Source organism: Coregonus lavaretus (assembly GCF_964263955.1).
Source record: "Coregonus lavaretus genome assembly, chromosome: 24".
Lineage (NCBI taxonomy): Eukaryota > Metazoa > Chordata > Actinopteri > Salmoniformes > Salmonidae > Coregonus > Coregonus lavaretus.
In genome coordinates, this window is record NC_140011.1 from 15,779,463 (window position 1) to 15,793,514 (window position 14,052).

The window sequence follows — 14,052 nt, forward strand, 5'->3', positions numbered from 1 at the left end:
CAGTGTTATCGCTCGGTTCCTTGATCTGATCTATAGGCTATGCATCAAAGCAGCATATTCTGCATTGATAACAAAACATAAAATCTCAGTGACTGCTCAAACAATAAGACAAACATTGTAGCCTTATTGGAATACCCCCAAAAAGGTATTATGTTGAGAAGTAATAACTACTGCTACACTGTAAAAACAGCTGGTAGCCTTTTCTCCATGATATTACATTCTATTTTTAGCCGATATGGGAGCAAATACATTGAAGCAGCTTCTCAAATTGGGATAATGTTGTAGGTTAAACTGGCGAGTAGGCTATAAGATCATTTGCCAGGGCAAATCATTTCTAAATCGTATTATTTCACATAGCTTGCTCGCTGTTTTTAGCCAGATAGCTAGCAAGCTGTTAGCGGAGTAACCTACAGCCTACTGGTAGGCACAAAACGAAGTAATGCAAATCAAACCTAAACTTTCATTACATGCACGTGAAGCCTGCAGAAAGCTTTATATTTAAAAAATGGCATGAATCTGCATCTGGAAACGCACTGATAAAAAGGCAGTCTTATAGAAAAGATAAGGTGACTTACATCTGATAAACATGCATAACGGTGTTAGAAATAAAATGCTACCATTACAGCAAGAGACTAGAGTAACATTTAGGTTACCTCCATTCCATTTACATTACAGTTGCATGAGAGGGAGAATGTCTCCAAAGAATGACAAATATGTAAGCCTGTTGATAAGCGTCGGGAAATATAACAGCATCAAAGATTTCCTTGAGCAAGACGGAGCACGTAGCCTATGTGCCTTGTACGGACTTGTTGGTAAACAACCAGTTTGGCAGAATTCACTTCAACCATTTCGAAGAACATTCTGTGAAACTGTTGAGACTGATAAAAGCCAGCGTAAATCATAAGCATTCAACTAAACCCTTATCGCTTCTTTACACTAGACTAGTTGGACAACACATAACAGTTCCATGACGCACATTCTTGCAGTGTAAAGAGACAGATCTAGATACGCATCTCTTTCCCAAGCCACCTCTGTAGGTAGTGTGGAACACATCTACATCACATACCCCCCTCTGAATGGTACAATGTAAAGATAATGGCTCTCCAAAGCCACACGTCCCTGCAAGAATTGCCTTAATACCAGTGACGGCATTTTTGTTCTGTTAGCCAAATTGAAAATTAAAGGCTTTTAAAATGTCCGCACATTTGTGAATCGTTGCATTAATCAAGTGTGCAACACTATGTTCAATATGGCTTAAATGATAAGCTCCAGTTTAGTTTGAAAAGTTATCCTTATTTTGTTTGTCTATATAGGCTACTGTGGTATGCTAATAGCTGCACACACACATCTGCAATAAAGCACATAAGACCATCCATCAATCATCACAAGTTATTCAAATGTTGTCCATGGGAGGCAACTGGAATGGGAGATTTCACAATTGAATTATGGTATGCATGGCAGTAGGTAGGTTAGCATCTATTATGGTTATGGTATCAATGGGCGAACCAATTCAATCACAACAGTTGTCAGCACTCCTGTCTGCTGGTACCCACTGCTAGGCCAGTGGTGACTAAATAAAACCATAAATATTGCTGCTTATAAACCAGAGAGACTTCTAGTCTGCTGTTTTTGTCACGCAAGCAACAACTTCAGCTGCTTAAAAACAGCCTCACAACACCAGGATCAACCACTATTTAAAATGTGTTACTAGGGTGGAGCCTGCCAGCCAAAAAGAGTGAATGGAAGTTTTGAACTGAAAGTAACGGTTTCTTCTTCTCAGTGGTTTTTTGGCCCAGAGTGAAGTTCCTCTTTGCTGGCTGGCTGGCTACGTGCCTCTCAGTCGAGAGGCCCAGGAAAGGAACAGCAGCACGCTGGTGTTTTAAAAAGCCTGGGAGCTGGAATGAGCCGGAATGTTTCCCCAAGCCCAGTCCAGCCCTCTCTCTCTTTCTCTCTCCACATCTGCTGCTCTGAAGTAAACCCCTGTGGCTCAGTGAGAGCAGAGGCCTCTTTCCAAGCCTCCACTCTCCTCCCTCTTGCTCCCCCATCCGGGGCCGACTCCAGGAACATTATCAAAACATTAAAAAGAGGAGTAGGGTGAGAGAAAAAAAAGCTGAAGCACTGGAGGAAAGGGAGAGAGAGCGGATCTGACAGAATCCCCAGTGCCAGGCAATAAATCACAAGCACTCTGAAGCAACAAGACCCTCTCGCTCCCGCCCACAGCCCTCCTCAGAACCTCTCCCCCTTAGCCTCCCCAGGCCCCAAGCCTCCCAGACTCTCTCCTCTGCCCCCCAGCCAGTCTTCAGCCCTGATCACTCAGCTCACCAACAGCTTTCCCAGCCTTCAGCCCATTCCCTCCAGCCACTTTCTTCTCGCGCCCAGCCTCAAGCTCTCCCTGCGTCTAACCCCCTTTCCGTAACTGGGACACAGAGACTTTCTTCTCCTGGTGCTACATTCACACTTGCTCTGGGCTCAGCGCCAACACTCAACTATTCAACCATTCAACACATGCCCCCTTCATATGGCTCCTCGCTCACCCTGCTAGCCCCAGCTAAAGAATTTCACAATCGCACCACAAAGGACAGGGAATGGAAACCAGGCAACCACAGCTTGTTTTATAGGTGAGCAGAGAGGACTACCAAAGAGCCCGCATACAGGATACGGCGTCTTTAAAGATGCATGTCTTTCTTCTTACAAAGTCTTGTAGCCCTGAGTGGCCATATAGAATTGTGTTGGTTTTGCCTGAAATAACCTGGGTTGTTTCTTTTATAATAGCTCACTTGTTATTTTCTACGACGGTAGATAAATTATGTATCATTTAAAAAAATAACAAGTCAATGGTGTGATATGCAATCTCGTTGACTCAAGGCTTTTCCACAACACAAAAATGACTCACGTTATCTTTTGTGAATGGAATATCAACCCCCCCCCCCCCACCACAAAGGCCGGAAGGAGAGATTTTCTTAACCAGGCAAAAATAATCTCCCTAAAAATATGCCCAATGCAAAAAGACAAGCTTCCAGATCAGATCCGGGTCATTTATGTCACATGTAGATTAGTCGGCAGAAAATACAAACAGTGCCTTTGGAAAGTATTCAGACCGAATGCATTAGAAAATAAAAACTGAAATATCACATTTACATAAGTATTCAGACCCTTTACTCAGTACTTTGTTGAAGCACATTTGGCAGCGATTACAGCCTTGAGTCTTCTTGAGTATGATGCTACAAGCTTGGCACACCTGTATTTGGGGAGTTTCTTACATTCTTCTCTGCAAATCCTCTCAAGCTCTGTCAGGTTGGATGGGGAGCTTTGCTGTACAGCTATTTTCAGGTCTCTCCAGAGATGTTCGATCGGGTTCAAGTCCGGGCTCTGGCTGGGCCACTCAAGGACATTGAGACTTGTCCCGAAGCCACTCCTGCATTGTCTTGGCTGTGTGCGTAGGGTCATTGTCCTGTTGGAAGGTGAACCTTCGCCCAAGTCTGAGGTCCTGAGCACACTGGAGCAGGTTTTCATCAAGGATCTCTGTACTTTTGCTCCGTTCATCTTTGCCTCGATCCTGACTAGTCTCCCAGTCCCTGCCGCTGAAAAACATCCCCACAGCATGATGCTGCCACCACCATGGTTCACAGTAGGGATGGTGCCAGGTTTCCCCAAACGTGACGCTTGGCATTCAGGCCAAGGAGTTCAATATTGGTTTCATCAGACCAGAGAATCTTGTTCCTCATTAACTGAGAGTCTTTAGGTGCCTTTTGGCAAACTCCAAGCGTGCTGTCATGTGCCTTTTCCTGAGGAGAGGCCACTAACATAAAGGCCTGATTAGTGGAGTGCTGGAGAGATGGTTGTCCTTCTGGAAGGTTCTCCCATCTCCACAGAGGAACTCTAGAGCGCTGTCTGAGTGACTATTGGGTTTTAGGTCACCTCCCTGACCAAGGCTATTCTCCCCCGATTGCTCAGTTTGGCCGGGCGGCCAGCTCTAGGAAGAGTCTTGGTGGTTCCACGTAGGATGACAACAAGTCAGTTCGTCAAATTTCTGCCCTTCTAGAGCTGCCCCGGTCAACTGTAAGTGCTGTATTGTGAAGTGGAAAGATCTAGGAGCAACAACGGCTCAGCCGCGAAGTGGTAGGACACACAAGCTCACAGAACAGGACTGCCGAGTGCTGAAGCGCGTAAAAAACGTCTGTCCTCGGTTGCAACACTCACGAGTTACAAACTGCCTCTGGAAGCAACATTAGTACAAGAACTGTGTCGGGTACTTCATGAAAACGGGTTTCCATGGCCGAGCAGCCGCACACAAGCCTAAGATCACCATGCACAATGCCAAGCATCGGCTGGAGTGGTGTAAAGCTCGCCGCCATTGGACTCTGGAGCAGTGGAAACGCGTTCTCTGGAGTGATGAATCACGCTTCACCATCTGGCAGTCCGACAGTTGAATCTGGGTTTGTCGGATGCCAGGATGCCCCAAATCATAGTGCCAACTGTAAAGTTTGGTGGAGGAGGAATAATGGTCTGGGGCTGTTTTTTATGGTTCGGGCTAGGCCCCTTAGTTCCAGGGAAGGGAAATCTTAACGCTAAAGCATACAATGACATTCTAGACGATTCTGTGCTTCCAACTTTGTGGCAACAGTTTGGGGAAGGCCCTTTCCTGTTTCAGCATGACAATGCCCCTGTGCACAAAGCGAGTTCCATAAAGAAATAGTGTTGAGATCAGTGTGGAAGAACTTGACTGGCCTGCACAGAGCCCTGACCTCAACCCCAATCGAACACCTTTGGGATGAATTGGAACGCAGACTGCGAGCCAGGCCTAATCGCCCAACATTAGTGACCAACCTCACTAATGCTCTTGGCTGAATGGAAGCAAGTCCCTGCAGCAATGTTTCAACATCTACAGCCGTGGTCAAATGTTTTGAGAATGACACAAGTATTGGTCTTCAGAAAGTTTGCTGGTTAAGTGTTTTTAGATATTTTTGTCAGATGTTACTATGGTATACTGAAGTATAATTACAAGCATTCCATAAGTGTCAAAGGCTTTTATTGACAATTACATTAAGTTTATGCAAAGAGTCAAAGAGTACTTGCAGTGTTGACCCTTCTTTTTCAAGACCTCTGCAATCCGCCCTGGCATGCTGTCAATTAACTTCCCATTCTTGCATAATCAATGCTTGGAGTTTGTGGGTTTTTGTTTGTCCACCCGCCTCTTGAGGATTGACCACAAGTTCTCAATGGGATTAAGGTCTGGGGAGTTTCCTGGCCATGGACCCAACATTTCGATGTTTTGTTCCCCGAGCCACTTAGTTATCACTTTTGCCTTATGGCAAGGCGCTCCATCATGCTGGAAAAGGCATTGTTCATCATCAAACTGTTCTTGGATGGTTGGGAGAAGTTGCTCTCGGAGGATGTGTTGGTACCATTCTTTATTCATGGCTGTGTTCTTAGGCAAAATTGTGAGTGAGCCCACTCCTTTGGCTTAGAAGCAACCCCACACATGAATGGTCTCAGGATGCTTTACTGTTGGCATGACACAGGACTGATGGTAGCGCTCACCTTGTCTTTGCCGGACAAGGTGTTTTCCGGATGCCCCAAACAATCGGAAAGGGGATTCATCAGAGAAAATGACTTTACCCCAGTCCTCAGCAGTCCAATCCCTGTACCTTTTGCAGAATATCAGTCTGTCCCTGATGTTTTTCCTGGAGAGAAGTGGCTTCCTTGCTGCCCTTCTTGACACCAGGCCATCCTCCAAAGGTCTTCGCCTCACTGTGCGTGCAGATGCACTCACACCTGCCTGCTGCTATTCCTGAGCAAGCTCTGCACTGGTGGTGCCCCGATCCCGCAGCTGAATCTGCTTTAGGAGACGGTCCTGGCGCTTGCTGGACTTTCTTGGGTGCCCTGAAGCCTTCTTCACAACAATTGAACCTCTCTCCTTGAAGTTCTTGATGATCCGATAAATGGTTGATTTAGGTGCAATCTTACTAGCAGCAATATCCTTGCCTGTGAAGCACTTTTTGTGCAAAGCAATGATGACAGCTCGTGTTTCCTTGCAAGTAACCATGGTTAACAGAGGAAGAACAATGATTTCAAGCACCACCCTCCTTTTAAAGCTTCCAGTCTGTTATTCTAACTCAATCAGCATGACAGAGTGATCCTTGTCCTCGTCAACACTCTCACCTGTCCCCTGTAGCTCAGTTGGTAGAGCATGGCGCTTGCAACGCCAGGGTTGTGGGTTCGTTTCCCATGGGGGGGCCAGTATGAAAATGTATGCACTCACTAACTGTACGTCGCTCTGGATAAGAGCGTCTGCTAAATGACTAAAATGTCAAATGTAAAAATGTGTTAACGAGAGAATCACTGACATGATGTCAGCTGGTCCTTTTGTGGCAGGGCTGAAATGCAGTGGAAATGTTTTTTTGGGATTACGTTTATTTTCATGGCATAGAGGGCCTTTGTTGCAATTAATTGCAATTCATCTGATCACTCTTCATAACATTCTGGAGTATATGCAAATTGCCATCATAAAAACTGAGGCAGCAGACTTTGTGAAAATGAATGTGTGTGTCATTCTCTAAACCTTTGACCACAACTGTAGATGAAAGCAATCCCAGAAGAGTGGAGGCTGTTATAGCAGCAAAGGGGGGACCAACTCGATATTAATTCCCAGGCTTTTGAAATGAGATGTTCGAAGAGCAGGTGTCCACATACTTTTGGTCATGTAGTGTAGAATGACAGGCGAAAAAACAACTACTTTGTGCCTAAAGGAAATTGAATTGTATCTCTTTTCGATGTAGGCCAAGAGGAGTAACAAAGGGGAGTGCTCCAGCGGTCCAATCAGTGGGCTGGTACCAGGTGCTGCGCAGCACCACAATGCACTGGGCGCTGGACCCGAGCCAAGCACCATTGTCCTCCGGCCCTGGTTAGCATTCAGTGGGGCTACTGTGAGCACTGCCACTTGTTATCAAGGCTGACATTGTAGTCCCACCATCTAAACCCTCTTTCTCTGCTAGTGTTTGACGCTGGGCCAAAGTAACCACATGGACCAAACTGCATGGGCAAGTGCAAATGAGGTAACTGAAACAAAAAACTAAAAGGAAACCATGTCAACTGACTTGCTTGGGCAAGTCGAGGAAATGGCTCCATTGCAAACATTGGCACGTAGGCTATACCAATCGGACATTTAGTAAACGGTCTAGAAATCAACATTCCCTAGCGAATTCTCATTGTAAACTTCACAGGGTGAAATTTTGTTTCGTTTAGCGTGACCAAAAAGCACACATCCTGCTATAAGAGCGTCTGCTAAATGATGTAAATGTAACCAACAAGCAAGGCCTCTTTACCCATTCTCTACAATGACGAAGAGGGACAAAAATTAAAATAATAATCGTGATAATCGTGCGGACCCTTGATTTTTTAAATCTCATGTCCTCTGCAATTGAGGCGGCTTGAGAACACCTCTGCTTTTTTCCAACTCCATGGCAACAGGTTTCCACAGGCCCTAATAAAAGGCTTTGCTGCGTGGAGATCTGCTAACTGAGTTAGCAATAAACTGGGAACTGGTTCGAATGGCCAATCGCTTAAGATAGTATAGGCTAATACTTTGTAGATCGCCCAATGGGAAACGTGATTGCGTCAGGGCATTTCCATGTAAAAAGCCCCATAAGCACTAACATGTTAAGTTCATAGGAGCACATCAAATTGGGTGTCAAATGAAAGCGAAGAGTCTTAAAAAATGTTTTATTCAAGCATATACATTTTTCAACCGTTTTCCATCTTAACATTTTTGAATAAGCAAAGGCTTTGATTTCTAGTCAAACAGATGGTTAAGGGGTCTTAGAAAACATATAGCAGAAAAAAATGTTTTAGAAATACATTCAATCCCAATGTTGAAGTAAAGACCACTGCCAACTAATATCAACATTTATATTTCGTTTTGCAGAAATTATTTGCTTTCTGTAAGTGTAAGAAATATTGCCTAATGTCTTGTCATTCTGTTACCAAAAACTCATATCTTTAAGATATTTTCTAATTTCTCTTCCTCATGAGGAAGGAGGATAATAAAAGTTCACAGAAGTAACAAGTAAAAGTAGACCTACCAATTTGTTCGCGTTTTTACTGATAAGTTGGTTTATGTGATTAAAACACATGATTCTGTTACCAAATCAGTAACATAATGACCAAAAAATCTGTAACAGAATGACTACAACACAAACCACAGTTGGGTCACCTGCTACTGTCTTCCCTTCCACTGGCATACTGTTATGTTCAGCTCATAACTGTTTTCTTTCTGTCACGTGGTGGTCAAAGCAAGTGTGTGAAAACAGTCTGGACAACCCCTCCCTCTCTTCTCTCTCCAGTTAATATCACCTACCTCTCCCGGCTCTTACTGACATCTACCCATGAGCCCCCTCTCTTTCCATTTACTGTAACCAGCCCTATTACCCACTGAGCACCGACCGACATCGGACGTGCATGGATGTTGAAAAGTAGTTGAAATTTGGTCAGTCCAAATCTGAACCAATCATAGACGTCTGTTTCACAAGTTCGGACAAAACAGTACAGTAGAGCACAGTACAGTAATGAAAAGAAAAGCAGAGGTCAGTGCAATACAGTAGAGTTTGGAGCAGTACCGTAGAGCACACCAGAGTATTTACATTTTAGTCATTTAGCAGACGCTCTTATCTATAATTTACTGTATTGTACTATACTGCACTGAACTCTACTATTGTACTGTAGTGAACTATACTTTATAGGGCTCTCAAACGTATAAAATAATTAATTTTAGAATTTGCTCAAATTTGGCCCTAAAAAAATATTTGTTCCATTAAGAAAGCAGTACATAGAGTTACAGGCTACTATGTTTTGATTATAAGGGACGGAAACACAAAACAATCTGTATCAGAATGTTTTTAATAGCATTTTCACCATAATCAGCACAAAAGTTACTAAAATACAGCTATTAATGCTCACAATGTTCAAGTAGGCCTACTTCCTCTTATGAATGTTCTTGAAGTTTAACACTTGCACGCACACACACACTCAAGTACTGTTAAAATCAGGCATTCTAAATCAAAAGGGATGCTATAAAAAATTGATTGAATTCAAATGGATTTACCCCTAGGCTACTTATCCATGTTCTTCAACATGAACTCACAAGCTGCTACTACTAGAATTGGACGTCTATGATTGGTCCAGACCAACCAAATTAGGTCTTGTTTAGGGCGGAGCTCATGAAAATAATATCCAATGTGTAGAATAATACCCAAATATGCAAAGGAGGATATTCAATTATCCTACCTACCTTTGTGTACCTATTGAGGATAAATCACCATGAAGAGAATTATGCATTACTGTATAGTACAGATCAGGGAGTCATGATGTTACTATCATTCTGTTACCGGGTGATAATCCACTTCACTTACTGTAGTTCAATAAGCAAAACATATTTTTTTCTAACTCAAGATGTCATATCATAGATCACACCCCATTCTTTCTGCACACATCTTTGAATCTTAATTTGGGGTGGATATTTAACCTCTAAAAGTCTAAGCCGTTGGGGGTGGGGGGGGGTTCTACTAAGCTAACATATGGAATTGTTTTAAGATGGTCATACCATGGATCATTAAGCTATTTCATTTTGAATTATAAAGACCCCTTTAGGTATAAAATATACAGTGCCTTCGGAAAGTATTCAGACCCCTTGACTTTTTCCACATTTTGTTACGTTACAGCCTTATTCTAAAATTGATTTTTCCCCCCCTCAATCTACACAAAATACCCCATAATGACGAAGCGAAAATAGGTTTTTAGAAATGTTTTCAAATTTATGAAATTTTTAAAAACAGAAATACCTTAATCAGACCCTTTGCTACAAGACTCGAAATTGAGCTCAGGTGCATCCTGTTTCCATTGATCATCCTTGAGATGTTTCTACAACTTGATTGGAGTGCACCTGTGGTAAATTCAATTGATTGGACATGATTTGGAAAGGCACACACCTGTCTATATAAAGGTCCCACAGCTGACAGTGCATGTCAGAGCAAAAACCAAGCCATGAGGTCAAAGGAATTGTCCGTTGAGCTCCGAGACCGGATTGTGTCGAGGCACAGATCTGGGCAAGGGTACCAAAACAATTCTGCAGCATTGAAGGTCCCCAAGAACACAGTGGCCTCCATCATTCTTAAATGGAAGAAGTTTGGAACCACCAAGACTCTTCCTGGAGCTGGCCGCCCGACCAAACTGAGCAACCCGGAAGCCAGCCGCACCAATGTGTCGGAAGAAACACTGTTCAACTGATGACCGAAGTCAGCTTGCAGATGCCCGGCCGACCACAAGGAGTCGCTAGAGCACAATGAGTTAAGGAAAGCCCCCCGGCCAAACCCTTTCCTAACACGGACAACGTTGGGCCAATTGTGCGTCACCCTATGGGGCTCCCGGTCACGGCCGGGGATCGTACCCCAGGCTGTAGTGGCGCCTCAGCACTGCGAGGCAGTGCCTTACACCGCTGCGCCACTCGGGAGGCCGAGTAAATGTGTTTTTGTACAATTTTCTGTGGAAATTGTTAAAAGTAGTCATTGTGCATACAGTTGTATGGTTTGTTTAACTTTGCAATCAATGGTTTTTGTTTGGCATACTTTTAAAGTGAAAAATCTGGGTCTCCGCGTCATTCTGTTTAACGTGGAATTGCCCTTCAGCAAAAACACAACAAAGACCACATCCATCAGGCATTGTTTGCTTTGGTCTGTTACATAAATTATCGTTTTCGCTATCCATTTGCTGTAGGGAGAGAACAAGTCTTATAAATGTTAGGCTTTGGAATCCTCTTGTACGATTTCAATATGAGGTGTCTATAACCGGCTGTGTCTTAGCTACAACACAGCCAATGAATGTGCAACATGAGCTGTGGAACACAATACTACCCTGGAGCAGAGTGTAAATGGAACCATGAAGTGAACCAAATAGGTTTAACTACTACTGTGGTTGGACTAAATCGCTTCCAAACAGACTCAATGGTGAAGTTCAGGAACAAAGTCTGAAATGACACAAATGCAGTAATGCACTAACTCAAAATAAAATGCAACGTTATAACACCAGGTTATTGAGTCTTTCAAATGCTTTCAAAAAGAAGCATATACCACTGAGGGATGATTGAACACTCAATTTAGGGGTAGGGTATTCGCAAAGCAGCCTACCATCTGGATTTGCTTTGTGGGTGAAAAAGTATCTTAGATTAAATACAACAAAGGGTTTGTATGGGGTGAGGTATCTAAAACTCAGTGGTCATGTTACCAAGAGATTAGTCCATCACGGCAGGGTTTACATGTCAGCTTGGCTGCAAACCAATGGTGGATTAGTCTTTGGTATGTCATTGTGTTTCAGCAACTGGTTGTTAATGCAGGAGAAAAGTTTGGCTTAACTGCGTGGAGCCCTACTCAATCAAAACCTGTGTGGGGCATTTAAAAAATAAATAAAATAATACCCATGTGATGTGAAATTATGTTTCATTGCTTCTCTGTTGATACTGACCATTGTTTTGTTTAGTACTGTACAAAATCACAACTGCATCCCAATATCAGGTCCCAGAAACATGGTATTGGGGTTCGGTTGAAGAAGGCAGACTGTTAATAACTGACCTTGTTCATCACCAGAGTCGGCCTTGGAAGAGCCCGGGGCCACGGGTAAAGGTCTGGGGGGTCTCGGCTTGGGAGTGGGAGGAGAGATCCTTTTCTTCCCAATGAATTCCACATATGTCCCGGGGAAGTCCCCCTTTTCCTGAGTGGTTTCATTAAAGCCAGGCAGCCAGCCAATGTCCTCTGGCCTTTCCTCCAGGCCGTCACTGTACCCGAGGGCCCCCAGGGCCCCTTTGGTCACTGTTAAGATGTCCCCCACATGGAGGTCAATGTCCTCCTCTCTCTCCTTCTTGTAGTCGTAAAGTGCCCTGTACTGATATCCTTCCGCGGCCATCGTGATGACCTTTTTTCACAGGGGTGTTATTTCTTTAGAAAATAAACACTGTATGAATAACTTGTTCGGGCAGGTCCGCCAATTGGTTACAGAGTCCCACCAATTGGTTACTCTTCTTGTTTTTCTGAGAATGTATTAACTGAGCAAACACACGTCGGCCAAAAAAGCTAAACACAACACACAACACATGTATTGAACGTTCTAGTCCTCAATAGTTATTTGGGTGATTATGGTGTTTTAACTTGTCTTCAGGTCATTCTCAAAAGCACCCCTATGGTGCCTCCGGCAGTGTGTTTCCATCAGTATATGGCCTGCAACAGTGGCCTTGAGAATGTACCCCTGACCTGCAATACAGAGCAGAAGAAGCCATTTGCAACATGTTGCGTAAGACAATACTTTATCATCAAGTACAGCTTAGTGGTGGCGGCTACATTTACAAGAAAGGAACCAGCAACAATACCGAATACTCTCATATGGTGGTTTCCTCACTAGTGCCAATATGATTCGTTCTGCTGAATAAACTCAATATTCAAACAAACAGTGGTAGAATGAGCACCAAAATACCCCAGTTATAAACTAACTAAACAACTTTTAAGTTTACATCATGCCTGAGATGGAACGCAAACAGACATACAGTAGCTAGATTTTTTTGATTATTTTTAATAGCTCATACTTTTCATCCATGATGAATGCCAATCAAACACGGTAGCGTATGCACCAGTCACGTAGCTAAATTGGCTACAATGTAACTCTACAACAAGCAATACAAATGCAGTTTTGGTAAGCTAGCTAAACTATATTGTTGCACTATACAGCAGCACAGTACCATCTAGAATAGTTAGCTACTGTAACTAGCTACCTAACGCCAACTAGTGCTAGCTTTACCACAGACAATGGGCTTTAGGCTCAAATGACGCCTGACATGTTGACAGCTAATTGGTAAATTAACATGAACTAGTCTGAAAAGTGTTCACGTTATGTAAGGCTTGATGACGAGTAACGTTTCGCATGAATAACGTAACAACATTTAATTTAATTATCACTAGCTAGCTGTGTTGCATGGCTAACGACGAGCAATCGAAGTGTCTAACTAGCAAGTTCCGTTATCAAACTTTAACTACTTTATTTTTTAACAATATGACGTTATACGCTATGCCAATAAATGTACATAATTACTTGCAAGTAAAGCGATACGGGATAGCATTCAATGCTGACGTTAGCAATGCATACTGGCTAAATACTGTGCTAACGTGCTAGCCTTCATGGCTAGCTAGCGACACATACTAAGCACACGGCTTGAGACGAGAACAACTCACTTGCATGAAGAGTGCCCAGGTTGAGACGAATCGGATGAATTCTCCTTCCTTCCCGTGTGCGCACACAATTCCACTCCTATCCCCAAAATATACCTCGTTACGCGTTAGCCACACAAAGACAAAAGCCTTTGGAAGTACCGATAAAGGTGTCGATCAATCGACCAAATTAGTCCAGGACTTAAACAATGGGTTTTAATCTTCTTTACTATAGCTACGACTCGTACTCTGTCGATAGCAAGTTTACGTGCAAATTTCAGCGAGGTTGCGTGGTATTCGGAGAGGCATGGTAGTGGCGTAACCATACTGGTGAGTAGGAGGAGTCTTCTTCTTCTTCGGTGGGGTTAACGGCGGTTGGCATCCAATATCCATTACCGCCTCCAACTGGACTATAGTATAAATACATTATACTTTGTGATACAAAATGGGAAAAGGGGAAAGTAAAAAAAACACCCTTCCAACTAACCCTAGCTACACTCATTAAAACCAGTGGCGTGTATTCATGTATGCCAAGGGAAGCCAGGCTTTCCCAAAAAAGTGACAGAAATTAAATACAAAATACATATAAAATAATGTATCTTTCATCTGTCTGTGTTTTCCTTCAATTCGCAAGAGGCTGAACCTATCTATGTAACTCTGTGTTGTTGTTTTTATCGCACTGCTTTGCTTTATCTTGGCCAGGTCGCAGTTGTAAATGAGAACTTGTTCTCAACTGGTTTACCTGGTTAAATAAAGGTGAAATAAAATAAAATAAAATAAATCTCACTAGAGAAACATCAGAGCGAGCAAA

General features: G+C 43.2%; 1 protein-coding gene across 1 annotated transcript in view; it reads right to left on the reverse strand.

Moving 5' to 3' along the window:
* Positions 1-13,513, reverse strand: part of LOC311100033 (phosphatidylinositol 3-kinase regulatory subunit alpha) — a 38,486-nt gene extending 24,973 nt beyond the window's left edge. The window contains exons 1-2 of the mRNA XM_084140767.1: positions 13,266-13,513; positions 11,619-12,293 (exon numbers count right to left, since the gene is read on the reverse strand). Coding sequence (XP_083996893.1) covers positions 11,619-11,949 — 331 coding nt within the window. The 5' untranslated portion in view covers positions 11,950-12,293; positions 13,266-13,513. The remainder of the gene's footprint in view (positions 1-11,618; positions 12,294-13,265) is intronic.
* Between the last annotated feature and the right edge of the window lie 539 nt (positions 13,514-14,052).